Raw genomic sequence first — 26,239 nt, 5'->3', positions numbered from 1 at the left:
GAGTCACCCGCTCTGATGCCGGTCACTGGCCCCCACCCATCGTCCCTGGGGACCTCAACATCCGTCCTCAGGGATGGTGCATCGCCTAGCCAGGCTGCTTCCCGGCCTCCTTATGGTGACCCCGCCCCAGCCTGCCACCGCCACAGGGGCTCCCAAACCTTGTTTTCGCTGACACCTGCCCACTCCGGTCTCTGTCCTGGGTCCCGCCCGGCCCCTCCTGCCCTCCCCAGGGTCGAGCCCCAGCCTCTCAGCCTGGGCGCCCCTGGCCCGATACCTTCACCACCTGGCCCCTCCAAGCCCCGTGTCCTGGCTTCATTCCCTCCTACGTTCTCGCCTTCCCTTGTCCCTCTTTCACTTGCCTGGCAGACCCCAAGCTGGCCCTGTGCTCAGGAGCCTCTCTGCCGTCCGTCAGCCACCCGCCACGCAGGAGTCCACTCGTTACCTCGCCCTTTCTTCACACCCCCTGGCCCAGCACGTCCCCCCATGTGTGCCCCCTGTCTTGTGTTCCCGCTGTAGTCAGCCACCCCCCCCCCCCCCCCCCCCCCCCGCGCTGCCCAAACCTGCCTGGACGCCCCCAGGGAGGCTCTCAGGGTCTGCCAACCCTGGAGAGCCACCCAGTGGTGACACCTGGAGGGGGCTCCAGGGATGAGAGGGTGTGGGGGAGGGGTGTGGTCAAGCAGACTGATGGTCACCGCCTGAGTGAGGCCAGGCGGCCTGGGAGAGTGTGGCCAGGGCAGGGTGGGAGCCAGTGTCCCCGCGGGCTGAGCTCCCAGCAGCCACTGGGCCACCGCAGAAAGGAAGCAGAGACCAAGGAGCACACGGGCTGGGTGGGCCGTGGCCCTGTCCAAGGTTCCTGCCCCTCTGGGGCCTGACCCGCCGCTCCAGGGTGTCCGTCACCTGCAGCCACAGAACTTGGTGAGTGGACCAGCAGGAGCCCAGGGAGCCAGCCCAGGCTGGTCCTGGCTCTTGTGACAGTCCCCACGGCAGGGTGGAGGATGGCCCAGCGGGTCCCCGGCCAGGCCTGGGGCAGGGGTGTGAGGAGGGCCGAGTGAACTCGGACAGGGCTGTCCCCCACTGGCTTCCGCTGCAGATGGAGGTCTGTTGGGGGGAGTGGAGGGTGTGAGAGCTGTCGTCACGTCCCAGAACCTGCCGGCTACAGGGTGGCTGAGAAGGCCCCGTTCTGGGACGAGGGGCTCTTGATTTACGAGTGCCGCTGAGTACCTCCGTGGAAGTGGCCAGCGAGAAGGGGGTGAGGGAGACGACGCCGTACTCGGTGCACCTGGGGCCCGAAGGGAGAAAAAAAGAGCCGTGGACACGTGTGAGCGCCAGAGGAGGTGGCCGACACTTCCTCGCCACGCCTGGCCTCTCGCACTGGAGAAACGGGGAAACCGTCTGTCGGGTTGACCCAGTCTCCCTCAAACTGCCACGGGGGCTTCGTGCATCATCATCCCTTCCTGAGTGGTCCTGCCTGCCTGTCGGAGCCCTCCCTTCCCCGCCCCGAGGTGCCCTTTGGCGCAGGCACCCCAACTCAGCCCTCCTCGTCTTGCCCCTGTCGCCCCCTCGCCTCACAGCCTCCCATGGGGTCTCTAAGGCATAACTCTGAGCCTATCACTCCCCTGGGCAAAACCAGCCGGCTCCTGGCCGTGGCCGTGACGCACGACAGAGAACCCAAGGAAGAGTGTGGGACTGGCCTTCCGGAGACCAGGCTGGCCCTGCCTCTGCAGGCCTCCCATCCCCATTTCCCCGGGGAGAGGGGGGCAGGGTCGGAAGTCACGGGATGTGCCACGGTGCATTTGTCCCTTTTACAAACCTTTCTCAGAAACCCCAGCCGCTGCTTTCATTTCGCTGACCAGATAGATCTGGGACACGGGGCCGCCTCTGGCTGCGAGGCCAGACACACTGAGGCCCAGAGCAAATCGTGTCCCATTAGAAAAGGGCAGATTGGCCATTAGGGAGGCACCCAGGAGGCTCAGCCCTGCTACGTGACTGGGCCCGGTGGCCCTCTCCAGCCTCCTCGCTGCCGCAGCCAGCCACACTGCTCCTCCTTCCGCCTCCCTCCCCCCTCTGCCCGCGGGCATCGGTTACACCTGCTCCCTCAGCTCCAGCCCCACTGTCCCCTCCGTGGCCCGGTAGGCTGCTGCTCTGCTGAGACTTCAGGCATCTCCAGGGGACTCTCCCGAGCCCAGCAGGATAGACAGGAGCGTTTCTCCGGTGAAATGCCACGCAGCTGTTAACAAAAACGGGGCCAATTCGAGCACACTGATAAGGGAAAGGTCTCTGTTTGTGAGTTGAACTGTGTCCCCCAAAAGAGATGTTGAAGTCCTCAGCCTCAGTCTTTGCTGATGTTATTAGCCAAAGTGAGGTCCTGCTGGGGTAGGGTGGGCCCACAGGCCAATGACGGTGCCCTTCTAGCAAGAGGAGAAGACAGGCCCAGGGGGACGGCCACGCGAAGACAGAGGTTGGAGCGGTGTGTCCACAAGCCGAGGGTCACCAGCCACCACCAGGCAAGGAGGGATGCTCCCTCGGAACCTCCAGAAGGAAGCTCACTGCTGCCACAGGATCCCAGACTTCTGGCCTCCGAACTTGGAGAGAATAAACGTCAGTTTCGGTCACACAGCACGTGGTATTTTGTTACGGTGGCTCAGGGAAACTACTGCAAGTTCACCGTCAAGTGGAGACAGCACAGAACGGTCAGCACCCAGGTCACGCTTCCCGTGGAGTGCGTGTTCCCACGTGCTGGCTCCGCCCTCCCGGGAGCTGGAGGCCGCCCCTGCCTGGGCCAGGGAGGTGGGGACGGGCTTCCCGCTTCACAGCACAGTCCGGTTCTGTTTACATTTGTATTTTTTTTACCACGTGAACACATTACTTACTCCAAATAAATATAAATTCAAAACAGGGAGAAGATGAGATGGCAAATTCATAAAAAACCCACACCCCTCCCACCCCTTCCTCCTGCCCGATTTGCCGGTAATGTTGAACCCTCTGCACTTGGGGCAGTTTTTGGCATCTGCCCGGTCTCTTTCTGAGGAAACAGAAGTGAGAGAGGCCAGGGGGCCCCGCCGGGGGAAGGTGCTGCCTGGGCCGCCGGGCTGGGGGGCCGCTGGGTTAAAGGAGCCTGTGAGGGTGCCTGAGAACACCCCACCCTGGGGTCACCAGCCAGCCTCCGCCGCAGTCGAGCTCAGTGTCGCGGGCTGATGCGGGGGACCGAACAGGGTGTAAAGGCACAGGAGAGCTGACGGCCCTCTCTCGGGCCCTTCCTTGAAGTCAGGCAGAAGCTTCTTGGCTCAAGCAATTGAGAAGCAAAGAGACTGCTGGCTGGTAGCTGTCGAGACTCAGGGCGCCCAGAACTGCCTCCCGGAAGGTGAGAAGTGAGGGTGGGCGGACAGTAAGACACCCCTTAGGCAAACGAGGCCTCCTCCTGGGAGCCCTCACGGGCCTCTCAGGCTGGGGTAGGTCTAATCTCAGATGGACAGATCCATTCACTTCTCAGAGCTCCACTCAGACCTCCCCTCCTCCAGGAGGCCGTTTCTGGCCTCAGCGAGTGTCCCCTCTCTGTGCCCTTACCACACCTCGGTACCCCGGAGGGGCTCACAGCACACAGCGCCTGGCCAGCCTGGGGGGAGGGTGCACAGGGCGCAGGCTGGGAAAACTGCTGGGAAATCGCAGACATCTGGGAGCATTTGCTGAATGGCTGAGACTTCGGCATGTTTGTGAGTTTACCCACCTGATAATCCTCATGCCTACGGTAGCCCCATTTTGCAGACGGAGAAACGGAGGGTCTAGATGTACCCCGGAGCCTCCCCCGGTCTCGGGCTGCCATCAGGGCCCCAGAGCCCAGACCCCACCAAGCCGGCCCGAAGCCCCTTCCTCTGGGATACACAAACAAGGCCATGCCTCTTAAGAAAACAAAGAATATTTTATTCCTTCAGCGGTTTCTATACAGCAATGACACCACGAGAATAGGATTAGAGTCTGGTCATCCTTGACCCCAGTCTGCCTCCTGGGAGAACGTATCGCATGGCCCAAGAGGCTGAGCTCCACTCAGGGCAAAGGAGGCCACGGTCCTTTCCAACCTGTGCAAAACCATCCGCCTCCCTGTCCAAACACACGGCCACGCTGTTCCAGATGTGCTGGGGCTGCCCCAGGCTCACAGTCCCAGGAGCACAGGCTCGGATCCCGCTTGGCCCAGAGGGGCCCACACCGGCCACACCTGTGCCCACGAACAGCCCTTCCTTTGTGGCCTCATGGGAACACCAAGCACGACTCCCTGGGAGAGACCTCTTTTGCTGGGGAGTGGGGATCTTCCTGTACCCACGTCCCCGATGACCGCTGCACACCCTAGGGAACTGGCCAGTGGTAGGGGGCCAGAGCCGCACACAGCAGCTGACCCGTGTCCCCGTTATATAGACGGGCAGCCTGAGGACTAGAGGGTGGCAAGCCCTCCCCGCTCCGCAGCGGGACTTAACTGTCCATCTTCCGTCCTGGTGGCCAGTGGCTGGTCCCCCAGCCCCTAGGCTAATACAGAGCCGCCAGCCGGCCCCAAGCTTCTGAGCAGGTCCCCCAGGTCACCCTCCAGTGGGAGTGGCAGCAGTAACGGTGTTCCCAGCCGTGCCAACCGGAGAAGCTGGGGGGTGCCGGCAGAGTATTCTGGGACACCAGGAGTTACGTGGAGCTGCCTCTCTGTCCCTAACAGAGAACGGACAGGTGGCCAAGAAGTGTCCCTGGGGCTCTGCCGGGTGGAGTTAGTCACTGGATAGCCCACGGGTGGGTCATCAAAGACCCCGCGGTGGTGTCGACCCGGACCCCAGGAAAGGGCTGGAGTGTCGGCTGGGTTTCCGGAAGACTCCCCAGGTGACAGCAACGGGCTCGGAGCACGCGGGGCGCCACCTCTGCGCTCGGGGAGTGCACAATGCGGGTGTGAGGCCCCCCATTTCACGGCCGAGGACACCGCGCACGTCAAGCCTGCGGCCAAGGGCGCCCCTCGCCGGCGCGTGGGATCCAGCCCGGGCCCGATGCGGTCCGGAGCCCGGGACGCTCCCGCGCGCCGGCCTCACAGGCTGGAGGGCTGGGCCAGGCCGGGCCCCGACGGGGCGGGCACAGCGTCGCCCTCGGGCCGGGCCTCGGGGCCGCGCGCGTACGTGAGCACCACGGTGACGGTGGCGAAGGTGGCGGCGTTGACGGGGAAGGCGCGCAGCAGCGTGGACGCCAGCCCGCGCGTGAAGACGCGCCAGCCCTCGGCGCGGTAGCTCTGGCGCACGCAGTCCATGAAGCCGCCGTAGCGCGGGGCGCCCCGCACCCCGTCGGCCTGCAGCCGTGACTTGACCACGTCCACGGGGTAGGTGGACAGCCAGGACACGATGCCCGACGTGCCGCCCGCCAGCAGCAGCTTGGGCACCAGCAGCCGGTCGCCGGGCTCGCAGCCCAGCGCGCGCGTCAGCACGTCGTACGAGAGGAAGTAGACGCCGAAGCTGGGCGTCTCGCGCAGCAGGGTGGAGGCCATGCCCCGGTTGACGCCGCGCAGGCCCTCCTGCCGGTAGATGTGCGCCAGGCAGTGCAGCGAGCCGCGGTAGGTGCGGGCCGGGCCCGCGTCCTGCAGCTGCAGCCGCGTCTTGGCCAGCTCCATGGGGCAGCAGATGACGCACTGGATGGCGCCCGCCGCCGCGCCGGCCAGGAACTGGTTCAGCGGCGTGTCGCGGCCCAGCGCCCGCAGGGTGTTGCCCTGCACGCCGAACACCAGCGCGTTGATGAACGTGAGCCCCATGAGGGGCGAGCCCAGGCCCTTGTACAGGCCCAACACCTGCGGGGCACACAGACGCGCGTCAGGTGCGCTCCCGCCTGGGGCCTGGGGAGGGGAGGGGAGGGGGGTGGGGAGAGGGCGGCCCCAGCCCAGCCCGCGGGTTCGGGAGGACCAAGCAGAATCCTGCCAGAACCAGTGTCCCCGATGTCCGAGGTCTGGGCATTCACACCTTCCCATTTCCGAAGTGCTGATCTGCCCGTAGTCCCGCTGACACCTTCGCTTCCAGCTCTGTGGTCTGGGGCCCAAAATGTCCTAGAGGCTGGTGTCCCGGGGCCACCCTCATCCTCCCCTCCCCCGCCTCCCAGACCCAGGCCACTCACACTCTCCTGCTTGACGATGGACTGGAAGCAGTGCAGGGTCCCTCGGTACTGAGGCCTCTCCGTGCTCTGGACCTGCAGCCGCACCTGGAAGGACAGGGCCCCGTGAAAGGTGGGCGGGCGGGGCTGGAGCTCTCCTGGCTGCCGCGGCCCAGCACTCGGGACAGCCCAGGAGGCTCCCTCTCCAGGAGCGCCAGGGAGCCAAGCAGCCTTCTGTGGCTTTTGGGATTCCAGGATGGGGCAGAGCCAGGCGTCCTTGCCTCTTCAGTGACGGGGTGTCCGTGGGCAAACTGCACAGGGGGCAGAGGGTCCCCAGGATCTCAGACGTCCCAGGCTTCTTGTGGCAGTTGTCTCTGCACGATGCACCTCCCCAGACTTCCCCACTGTCCTGGTGGCACACCATGGCCCCTGCCGAGGGGGCTTCTCACCTAATTCTTATCACTCAGCTCCCCTCGTCAGGGGCTGGCAGTGCCCCCATGGGTGTTAAAGGCAAGGAGGCTCGGATGCTGAGGGATCGTGATTTCTGCCGGTAGCCCCTTGTGCGGATAGTGGTCGTGAGTTCACAAAGCAGGAACAGGAGAGGAGCTCATGGCCTCCTTAGCGACCGCAGGACCTTGTCACCACCTTCGGGGCCTGGGGGCTCACGCCCAGCCACCCTTGGAGCCCTGTGGTCCAGAACCTCTTACTGTGGAAAAAGTGTTCTCGATTGACCCCAGAGCTTATCTCTGGGCTTGATGCTCAGGCCCCATGGCTCGGAGCGGGAGCACATTTCCTGAACTTGGAATCCAGGTCCCGGGGGTTGGTGGGGGGAGCTAGGTTAAGTCACGTTCTCAGGAGCGGACTCAGCAACCATCACCACAGCCAGGGACATGGCACGAATGCCACTCTGTGCCTGGCAGCACCAGAAGGCCTAACGTTGGAACCACCAGCCGAGGTGCGTGCGCTTGTCCCTCCCATTTCAAAGATGGCAAGACTGAGGCTGAGATGTTTTGCAACTCCGCCCAGGCTGTCTGTCCTCTGCAGCGACATGGGCAGCTCAGCTGTGTTGGTGGGGGCCAGAGTGTGTGTGGGGGGTGCTGGCTGGTGAGAGCCCTCCAGTGGGCCTTCTACGGCTAAGTGCACTTACAAAAGAAGGTTTTCTAAGAACACGAACGTACCATCTCCGCACAGGAGGACCTCTGCGGCTGGTGGCCACGGCCCCCAGAGGCGCTGACCACCGAGCGCACCCTGTGGCTGGCTGCTGCTGCCGGCTCTTGGTGGGGGGAGGGGTGGATTTTCAGAGAAAGGCAGAAGTGCTTGTCGAACAGTGATCACACAGGACCACCTTGAGCGCCGCTCTGGGTGGTTTTTGTGCCGTGAGGGCTTTTCGTTTTCCCTTCCGTGGTCTGACATCCCACCTGGAACACTTCTCTCTCGTGCGCAGCCCCCAACATGGGCACTGAGTGGGCCGTGGTAGCAGAAGTGACAGGAAGTACAGCCGTCCCCGCTGTGGGTTGCGCTTTCCTTCAGACACCTACCTGGACAGCGGCTTCCAGTCTTTGCGGCTCGGACTGGCTCAGGCCCAGGCTCAGGCCGGGCTCGGGTCCCACAGGGAGCGCAGAGGCCCCTCTCCCCTTGGTTTCTGACCCCCGGACCTGGGACGAGTGCTTGCTGGCCAGGTGTCTTGGGGGACTAGGTTTGGGGGTGAAATGGGGCCCAGGTCTTGTAATATCTAGAGTTGAGGTGAACGTTTTGGGGTGACGGGATCTCGGGTTGGTGGACCCGCCCCCGGACAAGTGGTGATTGTCTCACACGCCCAGAAGGGCTCCCAGCTCTCCACGCGGCTGAGAGACCCCAACCAGCCCACCCGGATCCCCGCCCCACGACCTGCGCTGGGCCAGGTTCACCTGTCCCCTGCTCCTCAGGGAGGGGACTCGGGGGGTGGGGAGGAGGGGCGTGGCAGGGTGCAGTTCAGGCCCAGGATCAGGTTCGGCGAGGACAGAGAAGGGTCCGGTTCACCTGGTCTACTTACTAGCGCTCTCCAGGGCGAGGCTTAAGCTCACCTACAACAAAGTTACACTTTTGCTACGGACGGAGGCAGCCCCTAGCTCAGAAAGTAAAGGCCATTAAAGCAACACAAAATTTCAACAGCACGTCTGGGCGTGGAGCCCCCGGGGCCAGCCCCCACCTCCCATCCCCGCCCCTGCCTTGGGCTGGCCACTGGCCGGTGAAAGTGGTTTTACCCCCAGCGTCCCTGATTACAGTCGTGTCTAGTCAGTAGGACAGAAAACTACCTTCGGACAGAAACAGGTGTGAAGGTAGTGTGTCTGAGGACAGGGGCTTGATTCTGGGAGAAGAAGAGGAAAGCCAAATCTTGGACTCAAATCCCAGCCCAAGGGTCTGGGAACACACAGCGGATGTCCCAGCCATGAGACAGCATGAACCGACGTGGGACACGGGTGTCCCCTCGCGCATTCTGGAGCATAAGTCCAATTACATGAGGTTCGGGAAGAGGCAAACGGGACCATGGCATGAGAAGTCAGGAGAGTGGGGGTGCCTGGCTGGCTCTGTCGGAAGAGCTCTGGATCTTGGGGTCATGAGTTCGGGCCCCACGTTGGGCACAGAGCTTACGTTAAAAAAGAAGTTAGGAGAGTGGATGGCCAGAGAAAGGGCAAGCGTTGCTGGCAGGACTGGGGGGCTCCTGATGGGGGGAGGGGACATTGTTCTGCTTTCCCAGGTGTGTGCTTCATGATGATTCACAGATTTGTACCCTTAGCATGCGTGCACTTTTCTACATGTGTCAAATTTCAGTTAAAACAACCACGACCACGGGGGCGCCTGCGTGGCTCAGTCGATTAAGTGACCAACTTGGGCTCAGGTCATGATCTCACGGTTCGTGGGTTCGAGCCCCGCGTCGGGCTCTGTGCTGACAGCTCGGAGCCTGGAGCCTGCTTTGCATTCTGTGTCTCCCTCTCTCTCTCTGCCCCTCCCCTGCTTGCACTCTGTCTCTCAAAAATAAATAAGACATTAAAAAAAAAACAAAACAAAACAAAACAAAAACCCACCACAGAGCTATTAAAGGAAATTCCCCTTTTGCTAAAAGCAAGGAATATATATGGGTCTGAGTACATTTCTGCTCAGATTTCTAAACAGAAATCTGAACAAGGGTTGGGGAAGGGTCTATATGAAGGACTTTTTTTTCTTTTTAGTTTATATGTCTCTATGATGGTTAAAACTTTTTTCTACAGCCTACCTTACTTTTGTAATAGAAAGCCAACCAAGAAAATGTGACGGAGAGGGTGAGATCCTGAAGGAGGTGTACAAAACGTGCAAAAAGATTTGTCAGTATAAGGCACTAATTGGCTTTTCTACATTTTCCAATTTCCTTTTAATGAGAATGGTTTAACTTTCATAATGGAAAATAGCCAGTAAAAAAGAATGGCCATTAGTAATACAGCATTACATTAAACCAAATGAGTGTACCAGCCCGTAACTAGAATGAGGGGTCACCACCATTGGGTGACAGTGGTGATTACTGGGGACGGGTTTTTCCTCTCCATAAGAAGACTGGGGCTCCTGGGTGGCTCAGTCGGTTGAGCGTCTGGCTCTTGATTTCAGCTCAGCTCATGGTCTCATGGTTCGTGAGTGAGTTCAAGCTCTGAGTCGAGCTCTGCGCTGACGGTGCGGAGCCTGTTTGGGATTCCCACTCTCTCCTCCTCCCTCTCCCCCTCTCTGCTCCTCCCCTGCTCCTGCTCTATCTTTCTCTCACTCAAAAATAAATAAACATTCAAAGAGATTGGCTTTGGGGCGCCTGGGTGGCTCAGTCGGTTAAGTGTCTGACTTCGGCTCAGGTCACGATCTCCCGATTTGTGGGTTCAGGCCCCGCATCAGGGTCTGTGCTGACTGACGGCTCAGAGTCTGGAGCCTGTTTCGGGTTCTGTGTCTCCCTCTCTGCCCCTCCCCCACTTGCGCTCTGTCTCTCTGTCTCAAAAATAAACAAACATTAAAAATATTAAACAAAAAAAGAGATTGGCTTTTTAAAGACAGGTTTGCCTAGATGTGATGCTGCTGGGCCACAGTGGCCAAAAAAGTCACCGAATGGATTTCTTCAAAGACCTCCCTCCAGGCGCAAGCTAAGGGGGTCCAAGGAGAGGAACCCAGTGGGGTGGAGAGGCTCCTGCACCCAAATCACCCAGGGGCTTAGAGGGACAGAGACCCCAGGACAAAGTACTCCCAGCCTGGGGGCACTGATGAGGGGGCCCAGCGGGAGCCTCAGCCTGGGGGGGGGGGGGGCAAGGGCTAGCTGAAGGGGCCTGGGGCTGCCCAGGCTGAGTCATAGCTCAGAGAGGCGTGGCCCCCGCAAAGCTGGGCTGAGGAAGTGAATCGAGAGTCACTTCTTGGCTGGATACAGAGGCATTTACAACATGTGACCACAAGCATAACGTGGACAGTGCCAGGCTGCCCTGGGCTGCTCTGGCCTGTGGACGGGCTTCACAGGACGGCCAGCTAGGCAGTGCACAGGCAGCTGTGCGGACAGGCTCTCGGCAGGCCTGTGTAGGGCAGGGGTCGCCGTGTGGCAAGAAAGCGTGGCCCTTCCGCCTCCCCCCTAACTTGCATACGATGGGTTGGAAGAAAATCTGTGCTCTTCAGAACTAGCCTTTCACGCAACCCAAACTATACTGTTGAGCACAGGGCACCACGATGGCCTCCGTAATCTTGCCTGACCCCTCAGTTTGCCGGCGAGAATGCTGGGCCGAGAGGTCAAGCAACTGGCCTGAGGTCACACAGCAGATTGGCTAGCCGGAGGCCTGGGCTGTACAAGGCCTAGGGCAGAACTTTTAAGGCCAGAGCCAATACTTAAAGCTAGGCCCTCATGCCTGTGCCAGAGGAAACCCCAGCCCCTGAGTTCCTAGTCCTTTTCTTGGCCAGCGACCGTCTTGGCTTCTGCTGAAAAAAGAGGGGACAGGAAGTGATCTCAACCCCAGCTAGGGATGACATCCTTGCCTTGGCTCTACCCTCGCTCCAGCAGGATGAGGTGCCAAGTTCAGTGTTTACAGTGGGACACAAGACCCCAGCAGCAGGGAGAGACTCTGATTTGGGAATTTCCAGCTGGAGGACGTGGATTTCCTTTGTTTCTGTTTTGAGCATCTGACCGCCTGGATCTGGACAGTTTATCGACGAGAAACTGGCTAACTGAGCACCTGGCCCAGGGCCACACACTCCGCACAGGTGGACGCCAGCCCTCGGGAAACACTCTGTTTCATGCCAATGATGACCGCTCGTGAAGATCACGTTCATGGGAAATACTGGCCAGCTTTGGCTTTTCTGTATTTCTGTATTTTCTCTCTGAGCTGCTCTTTCTTTCAAGAAGATGTCTGGGGGCGCCTGGGTGGCTCAGTCGGTTGAGTGTCTGACTCTTGGTTTCAGTTCAGGTCATGATCTCACGGTTCGTGGGTTCAAGCCCTACATCAGGCTCCGTGCTGATGATGCGGAGCCTGCTTGGGATTCTCTCTCCCTTCCTCTCTGCCCCCTACCCCACTCATGCTCGCTCGCTCTTAAAAAAATAAACAGACTTAAAAAAAAAAAAAAAGATGTCTGGGGGAGCCTGGGTGGCTCAGTCAGTTGAGTGTCCGACTTCAGCTCAAGTTATGATCTCACGGTCCATGAGTTCAAGCCCCACGTCGGGTTGTCTGCTGCCAGCGCAGAAGCTGCTCTGGATCCTCTGTCCCCCTCTCTCTTCCCCTCTCCCGCTCGTTCTCTTGCTCGCTCTCAAAAACAAATATTTTTTAAAAAGGGGGGGGTCACTGGAAAGGGGACCCCAGCCGTCCCGGCCCTGCGCATGTCCAGTGTCTGCCCCTCCCCAAGGACCTGAGAGTAAACTGTGACAAGAGACTCACCTTGACTGTGTCAAACGGGTGTCCCACGAGCACGCCTGCCACACCTGGGGGAAGAAAGGGGCATGTCACCCAAATGCCTCAGAAACCTGTAGCACAGGGGCCTTCCTGCAAGGACTGCATGGGAGCCACGGGACTGGAGGGGAAAAAGTCATTTATCAAGCACCTACTGTGTGCCAGGCACCCTGTGGGCTCCTTCATCCTCATGCCTGCACGAGCAGTGTGGGTGTGGGGGGGAATGACATTCCTGAGGTCAAGCCTGGATCTGTCCAACCCAACGCTGGGGTCTCTCCAGCCCCTGCTTCCCACTGCACTTGACTGGTCCGTGTGCCTGAGGACAGCTGGCCCCCGGAAGCCGCACACACTAGTTCTGAGATGGTCCCGTTGCTCCAAACACCTCCTGGTGTGGCGGGGGGGGCCAGGGATTGTGGACTTGGGGTCAGAGGGCCACCCAGATTTGACTCTTCCCTCCGCCACTCACCAGCTGGCCAAGCTCCCAAAGGATTCGGGGTCTGTGGCTCACTCGCCTTGCCTGTGCAGGTGAGAGCATCAAGTCCCCCCCCCCCCCAAAACTGACCCAGGGCCCAGGCAGCACAGGCACTGGTTGGCCACTCCCTTCCCCGCGTGGGAGCCGCCTGGGACCCGGGGAGTTAGCTCGGGACTTTGTGATCACGTGCAAGGATGCGTCGGTCCAGCCTCTGCCAAAACCCCAAAACCTCAGGGGACAAAGGCTCATCACTCTCCACATTGGCTTCTGAACCCTTTTCTGAGTCCTGAGTGCTGTTCGGGTGTAACTATCGCTGGGAATCAGGCACCTAGTGACCCCATTCACAGAAGGAGAAAGGGAGGCTCAGTGAGGTGAAGGTGGCTTCGACTCCCACGCTCTCCTCCCTAGAATTTTGTGTGTGAATCTCTTAAAGGTCTGTTACCGCTGGGAGTGTTTATAATTAAGACAGTATTAACGTCTCTACCTGCCGGTCACTGTTCTCAGTTTGGCATGTGTACTAACTCTCCCTCTCACATGTAGAGAAAGGACTATGAGCCCATTTTACAGATGAGGGACCTGAGGCCAAAGGAAGTCGTATGTCCACGCTGCGTGGCAAGAGAGTGGTGAGGCGAGGATTGCAGCCTAGGCCTCCTGGGCCTGGAGCCCTCCTCCTTCCCCGCTCACCTCTCTTGCCCCCCGTTGGGGCTGCTCATCAGGGTGGTGGGCGCCCAGCGGTTAGCGGGAGTCACCGCGCCTCTTTACAACTTGCGTGTTGTCGTGCGTCCCCCTCACCTTGTCTCACGCTTTGGACCTTAGGATCCGCTGTGTTTGACGCGAACTTGGCCAGTCCCGCTTTCCTTCTGGTTGCGCGCGCCTGGCATGGTTTGGTGACGGTTAATTTTCAACCTGGTCCTACTCCCTTGTTTTCGATGCTCCTGGAAGCGAGCTCCCGCTCTCCGCCGCTCCCGTCTGGAGGCGCCTCCGGTTCTGCCGAGACGGGACATCTGACACGACTCCATCTCATTTTACGTGAATGGCTCATTTCTTCCCTTTGTCTTTCTATGTGTTGGCTGCTTCGGGCCACCCGCCACTTCTCCGCCTTCTGCTAGTGTCTAAGTTCGGCTAAAGGTTACTTCTTGTTTCTTACTTTTAATCATTATGTGGAAACAGGACAAGAACCGTCACCCCCCCCCCCCCCCCTCCCCCGCCAAAGGCTTTCTCTGCCCCCCGCCTTGCTGCCCTCCCCCTCCCCCTCCCCCCGCCCAATAAGAGCCGCCCCAACAAGGTTTCCAACTCTGATAGCTTCCTCTTCTACCCCGTTTAGACCCCACGAGATTCAGAACTGTTCCCTCACTTCCTCCCCTCTACCCCCTTCTTGGGGTCTCTACCCCGATCAGTTGCCATTTTGTTGGAGCCTTTCTTGATTACTCTCCTCGGAGGTTAACACATGAGGAAACGGCCTACAGAGTCTATTTCTTTAACACCATCCGGGAACAACGGTCCTGTGCTCTGGTGAGGCTCCCAGGCCCAGGCCATTAGGGTGGCCGTGTCCCAGAATCTTCTCGCTTCTGGTGCCACAGCTGAGAAATCCATTGCCGGTACGTTTTTTTGCTCCTTGTCAGTAATTTATGCATTCTATCGGGAAGCCTCTGAGATTTTATCTGCAGATTTCAGGAATGTCACCAGGAGATGCCAAGGGTGTGTCTTTTTTTTTTTTTTTTTTTTTAAAGTACCCCTGCCTGGTACACCAGCCCTTTCTCTCTGCACACTCAGGCCTTTTTTCTGATCAGAGGAAATTTCCACTATCGTTTATTCATCGTAATCTTCATCTCCAGACCTTCTTCTCCTTCTGGAACCCCTAACATTCACAGGAAGATGAAAAGACCTCCCCGAGGTGTCTCTTCCCTCAAGACTTCGGTGCCCGTGCCTCTGGTCCTCTGTGACACACTTTGTTTCTATCTTTTGAGATCCACCTTCTCTGTCATAGCATGTTGTGAATTTTCTAAATTTGAAAAGCCTAGTTCTAGAACTTATTTTCTTGGGCTCTGATTTCCCTGGGTTTTAGACACTTGACACTTGCCTGGGGGGTATGCTGTTTGACCTCCCTTCTCTCCAGCTGTGGACCCCTGGGGACCTCCATGCCCTCTGCAGCCAGGCCCAGTTGTGGGGTCCCCAAGAAGCTGGTGCCGGAAATGCTGGGGGTCCCCTTCCTGTGGGTGGCGGGTCCTGGCTCTGGTCCCAGACTTCTCAGGTTCCGGCCTTCATCAGCCTCCAGGATGGAAGGGGTAACCACCCTCTCCCCCTCCCCTCCCCCTCCCCCAGCCTCAGCTGGGAGGCCCCCCAAGACCTCCAGTGGCAGCCATTTGCACTGCCACTTGCTCCAGAGGCTGATTTCAATGCCCCCAGGGGAGGGGCTGAGTGCCTTCACCCAGGACATCCCCATTCGCAGGAACAGAGTGGGCCTGCCTCCATCAGGGCCCCCAGTCCTGCCAAGCCTTACCCTTTAACCTCACGGGGAAGCCCCTCCAGGCCAGCGCCCCGACAGGACGCTGAGGCACCACAAGGAGATCCTTTTTCCCACCTCCACAGCCAGTGCCCACTGCCCTACACACGGTGGTTTCTCGGGGGCACCACCGGGCCCTCTGGGGTAGGACTGGGGGGCGATGGTCCCTGAGGCAGGCGTTGCAGGAGACACTTGGATGGCAGACCTGTCTTCCCCGCACAGGCTTCCCGGCCCCACCACGGAGCCGCGCCTCCGCCTATCCAGGCACGTGGCAGAGAGACCCCCCCCCATTCGGGGCACAGGGTGCTGGCGGGCCCGCAGGCCTGGGACTGACCCCCTGGTGCGGAGCAAAGGCGGACATTCTGCCCTTCCTACCACGTGAGCGCCGGGATGCCGTCAATCAAGGCACCTGTCCCACCTCCCCGCGGGTGAAATTGAACACGTGACCCGACACTCCACCAATCAGAGGTGACGTACCGCTCTCCCTCGCAGGAATCTGAATCTAGAGGGACCCCGGGCCGCCGAGGAGAAGCTCCGTCGACCCCCTGCTCTGGGTCCAGGTCTGAAAGAGCCCAAGCCGAAGTAACGAGGCAGGGGCCTCCAGGGCCAGGCGCTGAGCTGGGGGCGCGGCCCGCGCCTAGTTCCTAGACAGTCCCTCTGCACAGGCTACTTCGTGCCAGGGACACAATCAGGTCACTGTCTCACTAGTCCCTCCACTTCTCAAGGCCAAGGTTTCTCCTGGGTCACATAAGACCAGGAGAGGATCTCAGGGGAGCGGAAGCCGACAACCCTCACAAAGAGGCTTTGTGGCGGCCACTGCCATCCTCACCGGCCTGGGAGACTCAGGCCTCCACTCACAGCAGGGAGGTAGGTGCCGCCAGCAGCCCCAGGCTTGCCCCTGGGTGGGAGTAGGGCAGTTGGGGGTTGGGGGAAGGGGCTGGGGCCCATAGCTCCGCGTGGTGCTGGACCCTGACCTTGCCCCAACCCTGCAGCCTGGACAGGATCCCTCCTAGGTGGGTTCGGCGAGGGAGAGCGGAAGGCATGGCCTTTTGAGCACAGAGCCTACAGTGACCGAACCCGTGTGTCTATGGGTGGGGTGGGTCCCTAAGCAGGCCTGGCCTCAGGATGAGTTCCACCTCAAACCCCACAGCTCCCAGGACACCCGGGAGAAATCAGAAGGAATCCTGTTCCTCTGGGGAAAGAACCCACATTCCCCAAGAAGTTGGAAAGAGGCTTTGGCTGTGGGGCAGTCCAAGCTCATTGAGCCACCACTGCGGGGTGGGTAGAGGAGGGTTTGGGGGCTCAGGAGGAGCCAGCAGAGGTGGTGGCAGGTGCAGTCACCAGAGCGGGGAGGGGAACAGGGGAGCTGAGCTCCGGATCTGCAGAGGCTGCCCGCTCCTGTCTCCTCTGGCCTGGGCTTGGGAGAAATTCACGCATTTACGAAAAGCCCTGGGGTTCTTCCCCCTTCAGCAGACTCCAGCCCGGTGGTTTCCTTAGGCCTGATTGGGTAACAGGCTGGGAAGTTCTTAAATCTCTTGACACACATCGCTTCCCTGGCACACTGCCCTCCCCACCAGTCTCTTCTTGCCCAGAGCAGGAAGCTGAAATCAGAGGCTTAAATGCCCCAGGCCATTGTCACTCCTCTTCCTCCAGGGTGCCCAACGCCAAACCCAAGCGGATCAACAGTGAAAGCAATTTCAGGTGCTGGAGGAGGGACATCCACCATCAGAGCAGGACCAGGCCTGGGGCCATGCAGCCAGCTCTTCTGTCAGCTCCTTGGGGAATGACATAACCCGGCTCGCAGTTAATACCCATTAAATAAATTAACTCTCCAAGTAAAAGCAACGAAGCTAAAGGCCAAACTGGGAAGCGCCCGGCCCGGCTCCATGCCCAGGGTCGTCCCATGGCATATCCTGGGTTGCACACTGACAGCGGCCCTCCCGGGGACACAGGCTTAGGGAGGACCCTAGCAGCCTGGTCTGGGTGAAGGTGCCCCGCACCGGTGACACGCACGCGTGAGCACAGGGCTAGCCCACACCGCGCGTGTCAGGCCCACTCCGCCACCCGGGTGGAGACCCCCCGCCAGCAGTTCCCTGAACGGATTAGGGAGGTGAGGCATGCCCAAAGCATGACTCGGCGCCTAGGGGCCGCCGGCGCCCTTCCGGGCCTTCCAAGGGCAGCCCCCTAGGGGGTCTTCCTGTGGCCCCAGCCCTGCCCAGACACCTGCGGGGAAGGGGGTGGAGCCAGCCCCCAACTTCTGGGGCCGTGGGCGCGGGCCGGGGATGCGGGAACCCGGGAGGGAGATGCGCCCGAGGCCTCGCGCGAGCGGGACGCACCGGGCGGCGGGACGTCCTCCTGGCGGTCCCCCACTTGGCCAAGCCACGGTGCTGCCCCGGCGCCCCAGACCTCTCGTCTGGACGAGCCCCGAAGGACTCGAACGCCACCTGACCTCGCGGACGGCGTGCTAGACGCCCTCCCGGCCTGTTGTCTGGGCACGTCCCCGAGAGCCCCGTGAGACGAGAGCATCGTTACCCCCATGCTTCAGGCGAGGAAAGCCCGGCGCCCGCAGGTGAGCCGGCCTCCCATCCCGCACACGCCTGGCTTCGGCCTCCCGAGATCGCGCGGTCCGGGTGGGCGCCGCCCGCCTGCTTACCCCCAGCGCATCCAGCCAGGAAGTCGAGCGCCATGGCCGGGCCCCCGGCGAGGCTGCCCTTCCTCCTCGTCCTTCTCCTCTGGCCCCTAGCCGGGCTGGTGGCCGTCGGGGGTCCCGCCGGCTCGCACGGTTGGGACTCGGCCTGGCCGCCGCCTCCTGGCGCGGAGCCCGGGGCCAGCCGGGGGCAGGGGGCGGCGGCGGCGGCGGCGGCTCAGAGCGCGGGTCCTCCGCCGGCGCCCGTCCCTGGCCGGCCGGCTCGCTCGCCCTCGCTGCGGTCCGCCCGCAGCCAGTGGTCCCGCACCTCGGGCCGCTTGCCCCGCCCCTCGGGCCTGCCGGCCGGGCTCCCGCGGGGGTGCGGAGCGCAGCCAATGGGCGGGCGAGGCGCGGACAACACCCCGGGCCCTGCGCGCCGCCGCCGCGCCTCATTGGCTGGGCGTGTCCGGGGCGGGCCAGGCGGGGGGTGGACGTGGCGGGCGGGGGAGGCGCACAGGCGCCGCAGACAAAGAGTGTGCTTCGTGCGCCCGCCCGCGCGGCTCCGGAGGGGAGAGCAGCCGGGTGCGCGCGGTGCTGGGACGGTGGGGCTGGGCCCGGGAGCCCGGGGCCTGACGGCGGCCGGTGCAGGGGTGGGAACCTCCCGGCGTGAGCGACACGGGTCAGCTGAGCGGGAGGCGGGGTGTGCTCGCTCTGGACTGGACCCTTGGACCTGGGGCCTGGGTCCGGATCCCGACTCGGCCGCCCAACCTCAAGTCCTTGCTCGTGTAATGGGGACACGGGCGCGTCAAGGGGCGCGGAGCGCCAGGGCCCTGCAAGGCTCCGACACAACTAGCTGTGATACCCCTGGAGCGGCGAATCGCCCCTCCGCCCGCGCGCCCGCCGGGCCCGCACGCGGGGTCCCGGGACGGCGGGGAGCTGGAAAGGGGAAGGGGGCTGTGGGGCGCCCCTCGGGGACGCGCACCTGCCTGCGCCCTGCCGGGCCGCGGAGGGGTGCGGATCCGGGCAGGTTCCTGGACGGGCGCACACAGGCCATCGGTGGCAGGGAGGGCGCCGGCGCGGGGCCTCGACAAGGGAGGCCTCGGGAAGGACTGGGCGAGCCGGCCCAAGTGGGAGGGCGCTGGGCCGCGGGGGACGAGGGGGACGAGGAGGAGCCAGGTCCTGCGCCTGGAGAGTCCCTGAGATTGGCGGTGACAAGGACCCCTCCCTGGTCTTTGGGGGAGTGTCCTGTTCAGCGACGTGTCCTGCCCTCCTTCCCCAGCGCCTGGTGAAGTCTGGACTGTCCGGCTGGGACTCGACTTGGCTGGGCGCTTTCTCCTGCACAATGAGAGTCAGTAACAGCGTCAGGCCTGCGGCTCAACTTCTTTCTTCAAGATTCTGTGGTCGGGACCTGCGTGTTTCCGGATTGCAGACCACAGTTCTTTTATTCTCATGTTACCATTTCTGGAAGAAGGATGGGGATTACAATAGATATGTATCCAGGGTTTTATTCTTTTATTATTTTCAGGTTTATTTTTTTGAGAGAAAGAGCACTTCCGTAGGGGAGGGGAAGAGAGAGAGGTAGGTAGAGAGAAAGAGAGAGACAGAGAGAGAGAGACAGAGAAAGAGAAAGCAGGCCCCAGTGCTGTTAGCCCAGAGCCCCAAGCGGGGCTCTGACTCACAAACTGTGAGATCACGACCTCAGCCAAAATCCAAGAGTTGAAAGCTTAACCAGCTGAGCCACCCAGGTGCCCCATATACCCAAGGTTTTAAAGATTATGTATTTCTGCTAGGAGGGGATTTCTCAGGGGTATGTAAGTAGTGATTATGGTGATACAAGGCCGCCAGGGATCCAACGATCATTAGTGGTTTCCTTTGATTCTTCTTAGAATCTAAATAGAACGTTCATTAAGCAGAGACCCAAAGCCAGGTCTGCTGACTCCTAGTCCAGTGCTCGTGATGGCTGGTGGGCCCTGAACTAGGGGTCTGGAGGCCTGGGTTTGACTATCGCCAGCCTCTGACCTCGAGGAGCCAGGAAAACAATAGCATGTGGGCCCCAGGAGAAGCCCAGACCCAAAACAGGGGCAGGAGTTGACTGTGGCTGGAGGCCTCCAAGGCCATGATGATTAAACTTACATCCAGGAGACCCACCCTTACAAACACATTGTCCCTTGGTTGCCACGGCCTCCAGAGGTAAAGCAAAATGCCCGCAGCAGCGTGTTTTGGGGGGCTTGAGTAGAAAGTCAAGTACTTTAATGAGGCAGTGAGTCACAAAGCTATAATGGGGCATTTGATAAGGAAACAACAATGAGCTACTTTTTTTTTTTTTGCCTTAAGAGAATGCACGTGCCCTTAAGTTAGTGTCATAATTGAGGCAGGTTGCAGGAGCCCTGATTCCTGGGGGTCAGCAGCCTGACCTCCAGGGGCTCCCATGGCAGTTAGGGAGAGACCAGAAAGAATGAGGAAGTCATCGCAAAGAGTTACACGTGTCCGTCTTTTGGAGCCTGCACTATCACATTAGCGGTTGGGTTCTATGCATGTTCTGTTTCATTTCCTGAGGATACATTACAGCACAGATATGATGTTTTCAAACTCCTCACCTTCCGCAGAGCCCCAGGCCCCACCCCCATGCCAGGGAAAGCCTCCCTGCAGGGCTCTTCCCAGACCCTAAACTTTAAGTGGCGGTGGGGGGGGGGGGTCCCAAGGCCAGAGCAGGACAGCCAGTGAGGGAGGGAACGTCACAGGGGACGGAGGTCAAGCCAGGTCACCGTCAAGTACATGGTGCGGTTTCTATTTTGCCCAGCTTTTATCATTTCCTACACAAGACGGATCCAGTGTGGAAGAATTAGAAACACCAGCAGGAAAAGAGGAAAGGAAAATGACCTCTTTTCTCCCCACCCCTGAATCTGCTGGATTCAGTGACAGGGGCTGTTTCAGTGACAGGTGAGGTGGGATGGGGAGGGCAGGACGGTCAACTGGCTCCCCACTCACTTGGACTCGGCGCCCCTGCTCACTTCTCACCTGCGCACAAGGGGCTTGGCTGGTCCTCCCCGTCTACACTGGGGAGTCTGCCACCCCTTCCCACACTCTGCTTTCTTTCAGCTCCCGGAATGACTTCATTTGTTGCTCTATGTGTTTATCCCCTCTCTTCCCCTAGAATGTAAGCTCCACCAGGGCAGGGACCTTCTCTGTCCTCTTTGTTAACACTAAGCTAGGTGCCCAGTGGGGGACAGAATCATTCAGTGGCCAGAGCCATGGAAGGTGACGGACCCTGGGTGGAGGGGGAGGCAGGCGGGAGGCTCCTCCCGGCCGACAGCCTGACCCTTCTCCAGGGGTGCGTGTTCTGGGAAGAAGGTGAGGGCTGGTGGGGGTTCTGGGTGATAGTTTTTCCTACAGTGTATTTTTAGAGGGGTGCCTGGGTGGCTCAGTCAGTGAAGCATCCTACTTCGCCTCAGGTCATGGCCTCACGGTTTGTGAGTTTGAGCCCCCAGTTGGGACGACGGATCCCCTGTCTCCCTCTCTCTCTGCCCCTCTCCCACTCATACTCTCTCTGTCTCGGAAATAAATAAGCATTACAAAAATAATAACATGTATTTTTAGAATTAAAAACTTCGGAAACAAAGTTTCTCTCCTCCAGGCTGCAGTGGGCCCCGATAAGGAGGAGCCTGAGAGAGGGGCAGGACGGGACCTGGGTTGGGATGTGTGTGCATGTGCGTGTGTGTGTGTGTGTGTGTGCGTGTGTGCAGAGCCAGAACCCTCCCCGTCTGCTTTGACTCGAAAGCAGGGATCAGCCTGCCAGCTCTGGCAGGGGCTGAGCGGGCAGCTGAGGAGCCAGGCCTGGGTGAGGGGAGTGGGGCCCTGGCCCGTCCTGCCCTATGGCCCCAGCCACAGGCTCCCCACTCTAGACCTCCGGCATGGAGCCTCCCAGAAATGTGGCTAAGACACACCTCACCAGACCTAAGGAATCAGACTTAGGGAGCAGGGGGGCTCGAGACCTGCATTTATTTTTTTAAGTGTATTTATTTGTTTTGAGAGAAAGAGAGCATGCGGCAGTGAGAGAGGGGCAGAGGGAGAGGGAGCCGGAGAATCTCAAGCAGGCTCCTGCTGTTGGTGCAGAGCCCTGACCTGGGGCTTGATCCCACGGACTGTGAGCTCATGACCTGAGCTGACATCAAGAGTTGGACACTTAACTGACTGAGCCCCTCAGGCGCCGAGAAACCGGCATTGAAAGTGGCCCCTTCCGGGGCTTTTAGGTGGCTCTGGGGGCCGCAGGTTGAGACTGTCTCCAAGGACAGGTTCGGGAACTTGACTTCTGCAGTCTCAACTTGGGCCCCTCCTGGCTGCGTGACCCTGTGAGCCTTCTTGGCCTCAGTTTCCTCATTCGTAAAATGGGTTCAGGAGGATCCTAGGGGCCAGAGCAACTCAAAGAGCCCCACGGGGCAGGTGCTTTTGTAGGAAATGGAAGAGAAGAGTTGACTTAATTATTCAGCTGAGGTATTTGGGGTTTCTTACAGGCATCTTCAAGTGTCCAGCTGGGGAGGGGAAACTCTGGCCCCAGAACTTCTGAAGGCTGCAGCGAGCAGGTCTGGGGGGCGGGGGGCACTGGGGCGTGAGCTGTGGTTGGCTGCCTGGCACTGATGAGAACTAACTACCCTCCAGGTCTCTCCCCCAGCGAGCATGTGGCTGCCATGGGGCTGAGCCTCCGCCCCTCTTATCCTATCCACTCTCACAGCGACTCACCCCCCCCCCCCCCCCTAAGCGAGTCTTTCTACTCTGGGCCTCAGAGGCTGAAGGACCTGGGACCCCTTGGAGACAGGCAGCCACTGTCCTCACAAGTTCATGGTGCCCAGAGTTTTCTTGTTAGGTAGACTTGAAACGAAACGATTTGCTTGAATTGAGTCAACCCCAAAGTTGCCACCATGTTGTGTGGGCCTCTTGCACGTTCATTTCCACTGGAAATTTTATAGTTTTCCCCAGGGCTGCCTCTCCAGGTGAGCTGTGGGCCTCCCTTGTGCTGGGCACCAGCCCCAACCCACTTGGCTTTGGAGTGACCAAGAGACCAGAGCGAGGGAGGCTCTGGCCAGATAGTGTTGTTTAAGTTTATTTATTTTGAGAGAGAGAGAGAGAGAGAGAGAGAATCCCAAGCAGGCTCTGCACTGTCAGCACAGAGCCTGATGTGGCCCTTGAACCCACGAACCGTGAGATCATGACCTGAGTTGAAGTCAAGAGTCAGACTCTTAACCCACTGAGCCACCCAGGTGCCCCGGCTCTGGCCAGGTTGTGAGATGACCAGAAACTCAAGATGGGAATGATATAAATAAACGCAGGGCAAATGCTTCAAGTATAAAAATAGAGCCTGCAGGGGGCCTGCCCGAGAGTGCCGGACCCGGGGGCCCCAGCGGTGGTCTGCAGCTTGGGTCGGGCCGTCTGGTCAGGACAGAGGAGCTGGGCGGAGGCGCCCAGCCAGGTGAGGCAGACAGCATGTGCTTGCCGCCCACTCGGAGGTCGTGTGGCGCACGGACCTCCTGGAGCCCACCCTCTGGGCTGGCGCTGGGGCCCCGCGAGAGCCCGCCTGGCTGTGCCCTCCCTGGGGCCACACACCGTCTGGTCTGGGGGACGAAGGAGCAGACCGCCCCCCCGGGCGGATGGCCTGTGTGAGGGGCGGGCATCCGAGGGCAGTGGCCAGAGGAGGGCAGTGTGTCTCCACCTGGGCCGTGGTCCCGGTGGCAGGGTGAGCTGGAGTTGACACCACGGAAGGCAGGGGATGGCGTGGTGGCGGACAGAGAACGACGCACACGGAGCCCAGAGGCGCGTGGGGACGGTCCGATGTGGCAGGCAGGCCCTCGGGGAGGACAGACGCGGGAGGAGCCTGGGGCAGCTCCAGAAACAGGCGGAGGAAGGGACAGAGAGAAAGCCTGCAGCATCCTAGAATGCAGAATCCTGGAGCTGGAGTCCCCCCTGTTCCAGAACCTCTCCCTGAAGGAAGGGCCTTGTGCCGCCGCCCAGCCAGGCAGCATCTTCCTGGGGCCGCTTCATGTGGACGGTCCCTCGTCTCCCACCTGCCTTGCTGCTTTGGGCTCTGCTCTCTGGAGTCCTTGTCCTCGGTCCCCCGGGTGGCACGTGGGGCTGGCTGGGGGCTACTCCCTGCTGGTCCAGTGGGGGGGTGGGATGCCCGGTCGCCTGAGCTCCTGGGAGTCCCTGCCATCTTCCCCGAGCAGCTCAGCTGTGCCCCCCCTTCCTGGAGGCCTCTGTGACCGCCCCAGTGGAGACTGGCTTCTCTCTGTGACAGCCTGGCCACACCTACCCGTTTCCATCCCTGGCTCTCTGTGGCGGCTTGAAAACACGTCCACTAATTCTCCTAGACTCCCTACTTCCTAATGTGCCTGTCACTGAGTGTGGGGCTACAGTGAGTGACTCACTTCTAGTAAATAGAAAATATTCACTGGGTCGGGGGGGGGGGGTGCACCTGGGTGGCTCACTCGGTTAAGGGTCTGACTCTTGGTTTCGGTTCGGGTCATGATCTCGCGGTTCATGGGTTCGAGCCCCGCGTCGGGCTCTGTGCCGACAGCTCGGAGCCTGGAGCCCGCTTCGGATTCTGTGTGTCCCTCTCCGTCTGCCCCTCCCCTGCTCCTGCTCTTTCAAAATGAGTAAAAATCTCTCAAAAATACACATTTAAAAAAAATTTAGTAAAAGAAAAAATATTCGCTGGGAATGACATTGTGTCACTTACAAGACGGTCACCGAGGCATTGTGGCCGCCCCCTTTCTCTCCCTCTTGGATCACCAGCTCCAGGGGAAGCTGGGAGCCATGTGGGGACCAGTCCTGTAGAGAGGTCCCTGCGTTGAGGAACCGAAGCCTCCAGCCGACAGCCACACGAGAGAGTCACCTTGGAAGGGGGTCCCCCTAGCCCCGCGTCAGGCCTTCAGATGGTGCAGCCCGTGCCCACGGCTTGACCGCAGCCTCGCGAGAGACCCTGAGCCACAGCCAGCCAGCCAAGCTCTCCCCCGATTCCTGACCCTCAGAAACTGCGAGGTAATAAATATGTGGCATCTGAAGCTGCTAAGTTTGGGGATAATTTGTTATGCGAGAATGGATAGTATATACTCCCCAGCCGGGCCGGGCCTGCAGGGGGGCGAGGGTAGCATCTAGGCCACTTCTGGACCCCAGTGCCCAGCATGAGGCCTGCACGGGAACACGCACGCCGGAATGGGCGGGTGAACGAATGCCTGCCTGGCAGAAGGCTTCAGGCTTCAGGTCCCGCTTTGGAGGGGGCTTCCTGTTCCTCAGTCCAACTCCCTGCATCTTGGATGGGGGGGGTGGGGGATCAGAGGTCACCTTGTTCAGATGCAACACCTACGACCCCGGGCCAGCAACCATCTCAGCCCTTCTGGCCAGTGCACTCCAGGGTTCAAGATGCTTCCTGGGCAAGGCCTGAAGGGGTCGCCACGGTCTGGGAGATGCTGGAAGAGGCGGGACAGGAAGGGCTTGAGCCATGGCCTGGGTGCCGAGGGAGCAAGAGGCAAGGCCAGGGTGTGGGCAGGGCCGGGCCCGGGAGCTGAAGGGGCCGACATTTCGGGGACTCATCAGCAGCGGGGTCAGGCCTGACGCTGCTGGCCGGCCCTCCGAGCCCCACCCCTGCCGCATCTGATTCCTAGCCTCAGGAGCCCCGACGGTCCTTACCTCCCTCGACCCCTGTCCCGGGGTAGCTGTTGTCCCTGTTTGGCGATAGAGAAACTGCATCTAGGAGATTGAGTCCATCGATGTCATCATGGCAGAGCGGGCCTCGAATTCTTCTCCTTGCTGGTTCCCGCCTGCTCTTTGTCTCTGGCCCACAGTGTCCCCGTCTGTCCCGCGGGAGTGGCTCCAGGGGGCCGGGAGCCTGAGTCTGAAGCCTGTGCCAACGTCAGGGGTAAAGGCAGTGCCCGGGCAGGGAGGCGGCGGGGAGCGCTCTGTTACATGCTTTGTAGCTGCTGGGGTGGCCGGTGACACGAGCGGCCTATAATCGCACCAAGTAAAGCCATGAGTGGGGACGGAGGGGATTCACTTGCGAGGGGGGTAAGGGCCAGACATCAGGAGGGATGTCGGCCCCGAGTTTCTGTCAGGGGCCTTCTGAGAGGTCTGGAAGGATGTGGGAGGGTTGTAGCTGTGCCCGTGGAGGGGTGGAGGGTGGGGAGGGGTCCACACGTGGCCAGGTAGGGCAGGAGGGTGCCAGGAGGGGCTCTGTCTGGGGCTTGTCCGGGATGTGGGCTGTGGTCAGGCTAGAGAAGAATATGTTTTGTAGTTGTGGTCTATTTTCTGAGAAGGGAGGGAGGGCCCTGTAACCGAGCAAAACAGAGTTCGGGCCAAGTGCAGACACCTGTGAATTTTGTCTGTAAGCTTGGCTGGGGGGCGGCGGGGGGGGGGGCTTTGACTAGATTCCTTTCAGTAGCCCTGAGGTCCCTCCCTCCCGGGGAGGGGGCCACACAGGCTTAGAGACCCCAGGCCCGGGGCCCTAACCCCTCGGGATGTCAGGAAGGGTAGGGTGTCCAGAAGGACTGGGTCTGGGGCTCATCTCACCCCACACCCCAGCCACACCCGGAGACCCCCTCCTTCCAAAGATGGGTGCATTCTTACCCACCGCCTGGGGCCGTGCGGTCTGC

The 26,239-nt window shown here is 60.5% G+C and overlaps 1 protein-coding gene across 4 annotated transcripts; it reads right to left on the bottom strand.

Annotated features, from left to right (window-relative positions):
* Positions 1–3,897: 3,897 nt before the first annotated feature.
* On the bottom strand, positions 3,898–18,040 carry SLC25A29 (solute carrier family 25 member 29). 4 transcript variants are annotated; one of them, XM_049612165.1, is made up of 6 exons: positions 17,631–17,669; positions 11,991–12,034; positions 7,272–8,156; positions 6,543–6,799; positions 6,118–6,201; positions 3,898–5,797 (listed from the first exon to the last, which is right to left on the bottom strand). In XM_049612165.1, the coding sequence occupies exon 6, from the start codon at positions 5,759–5,761 to the stop codon at positions 5,051–5,053; it is 711 nt and encodes a 236-aa protein (XP_049468122.1). In that variant the 5' UTR covers positions 5,762–5,797; positions 6,118–6,201; positions 6,543–6,799; positions 7,272–8,156; positions 11,991–12,034; positions 17,631–17,669; the 3' UTR covers positions 3,898–5,050. The 4 variants fall into 4 exon arrangements, with proteins under 4 accessions (XP_049468122.1, XP_049468120.1, XP_049468119.1 ...); XM_049612163.1 differs by having other exon boundaries at positions 6,543–8,156; XM_049612162.1 differs by lacking the exons at positions 6,543–6,799; positions 7,272–8,156 and having other exon boundaries at positions 17,631–18,040.
* Between the last annotated feature and the right edge of the window lie 8,199 nt (positions 18,041–26,239).

This window comes from Panthera uncia, assembly GCF_023721935.1.
Source record: "Panthera uncia isolate 11264 chromosome B3 unlocalized genomic scaffold, Puncia_PCG_1.0 HiC_scaffold_1, whole genome shotgun sequence".
NCBI classification, from domain to species: Eukaryota; Metazoa; Chordata; class Mammalia; order Carnivora; family Felidae; genus Panthera; species Panthera uncia.
This window is presented reverse-complemented; position numbering and strand designations above follow the sequence as displayed.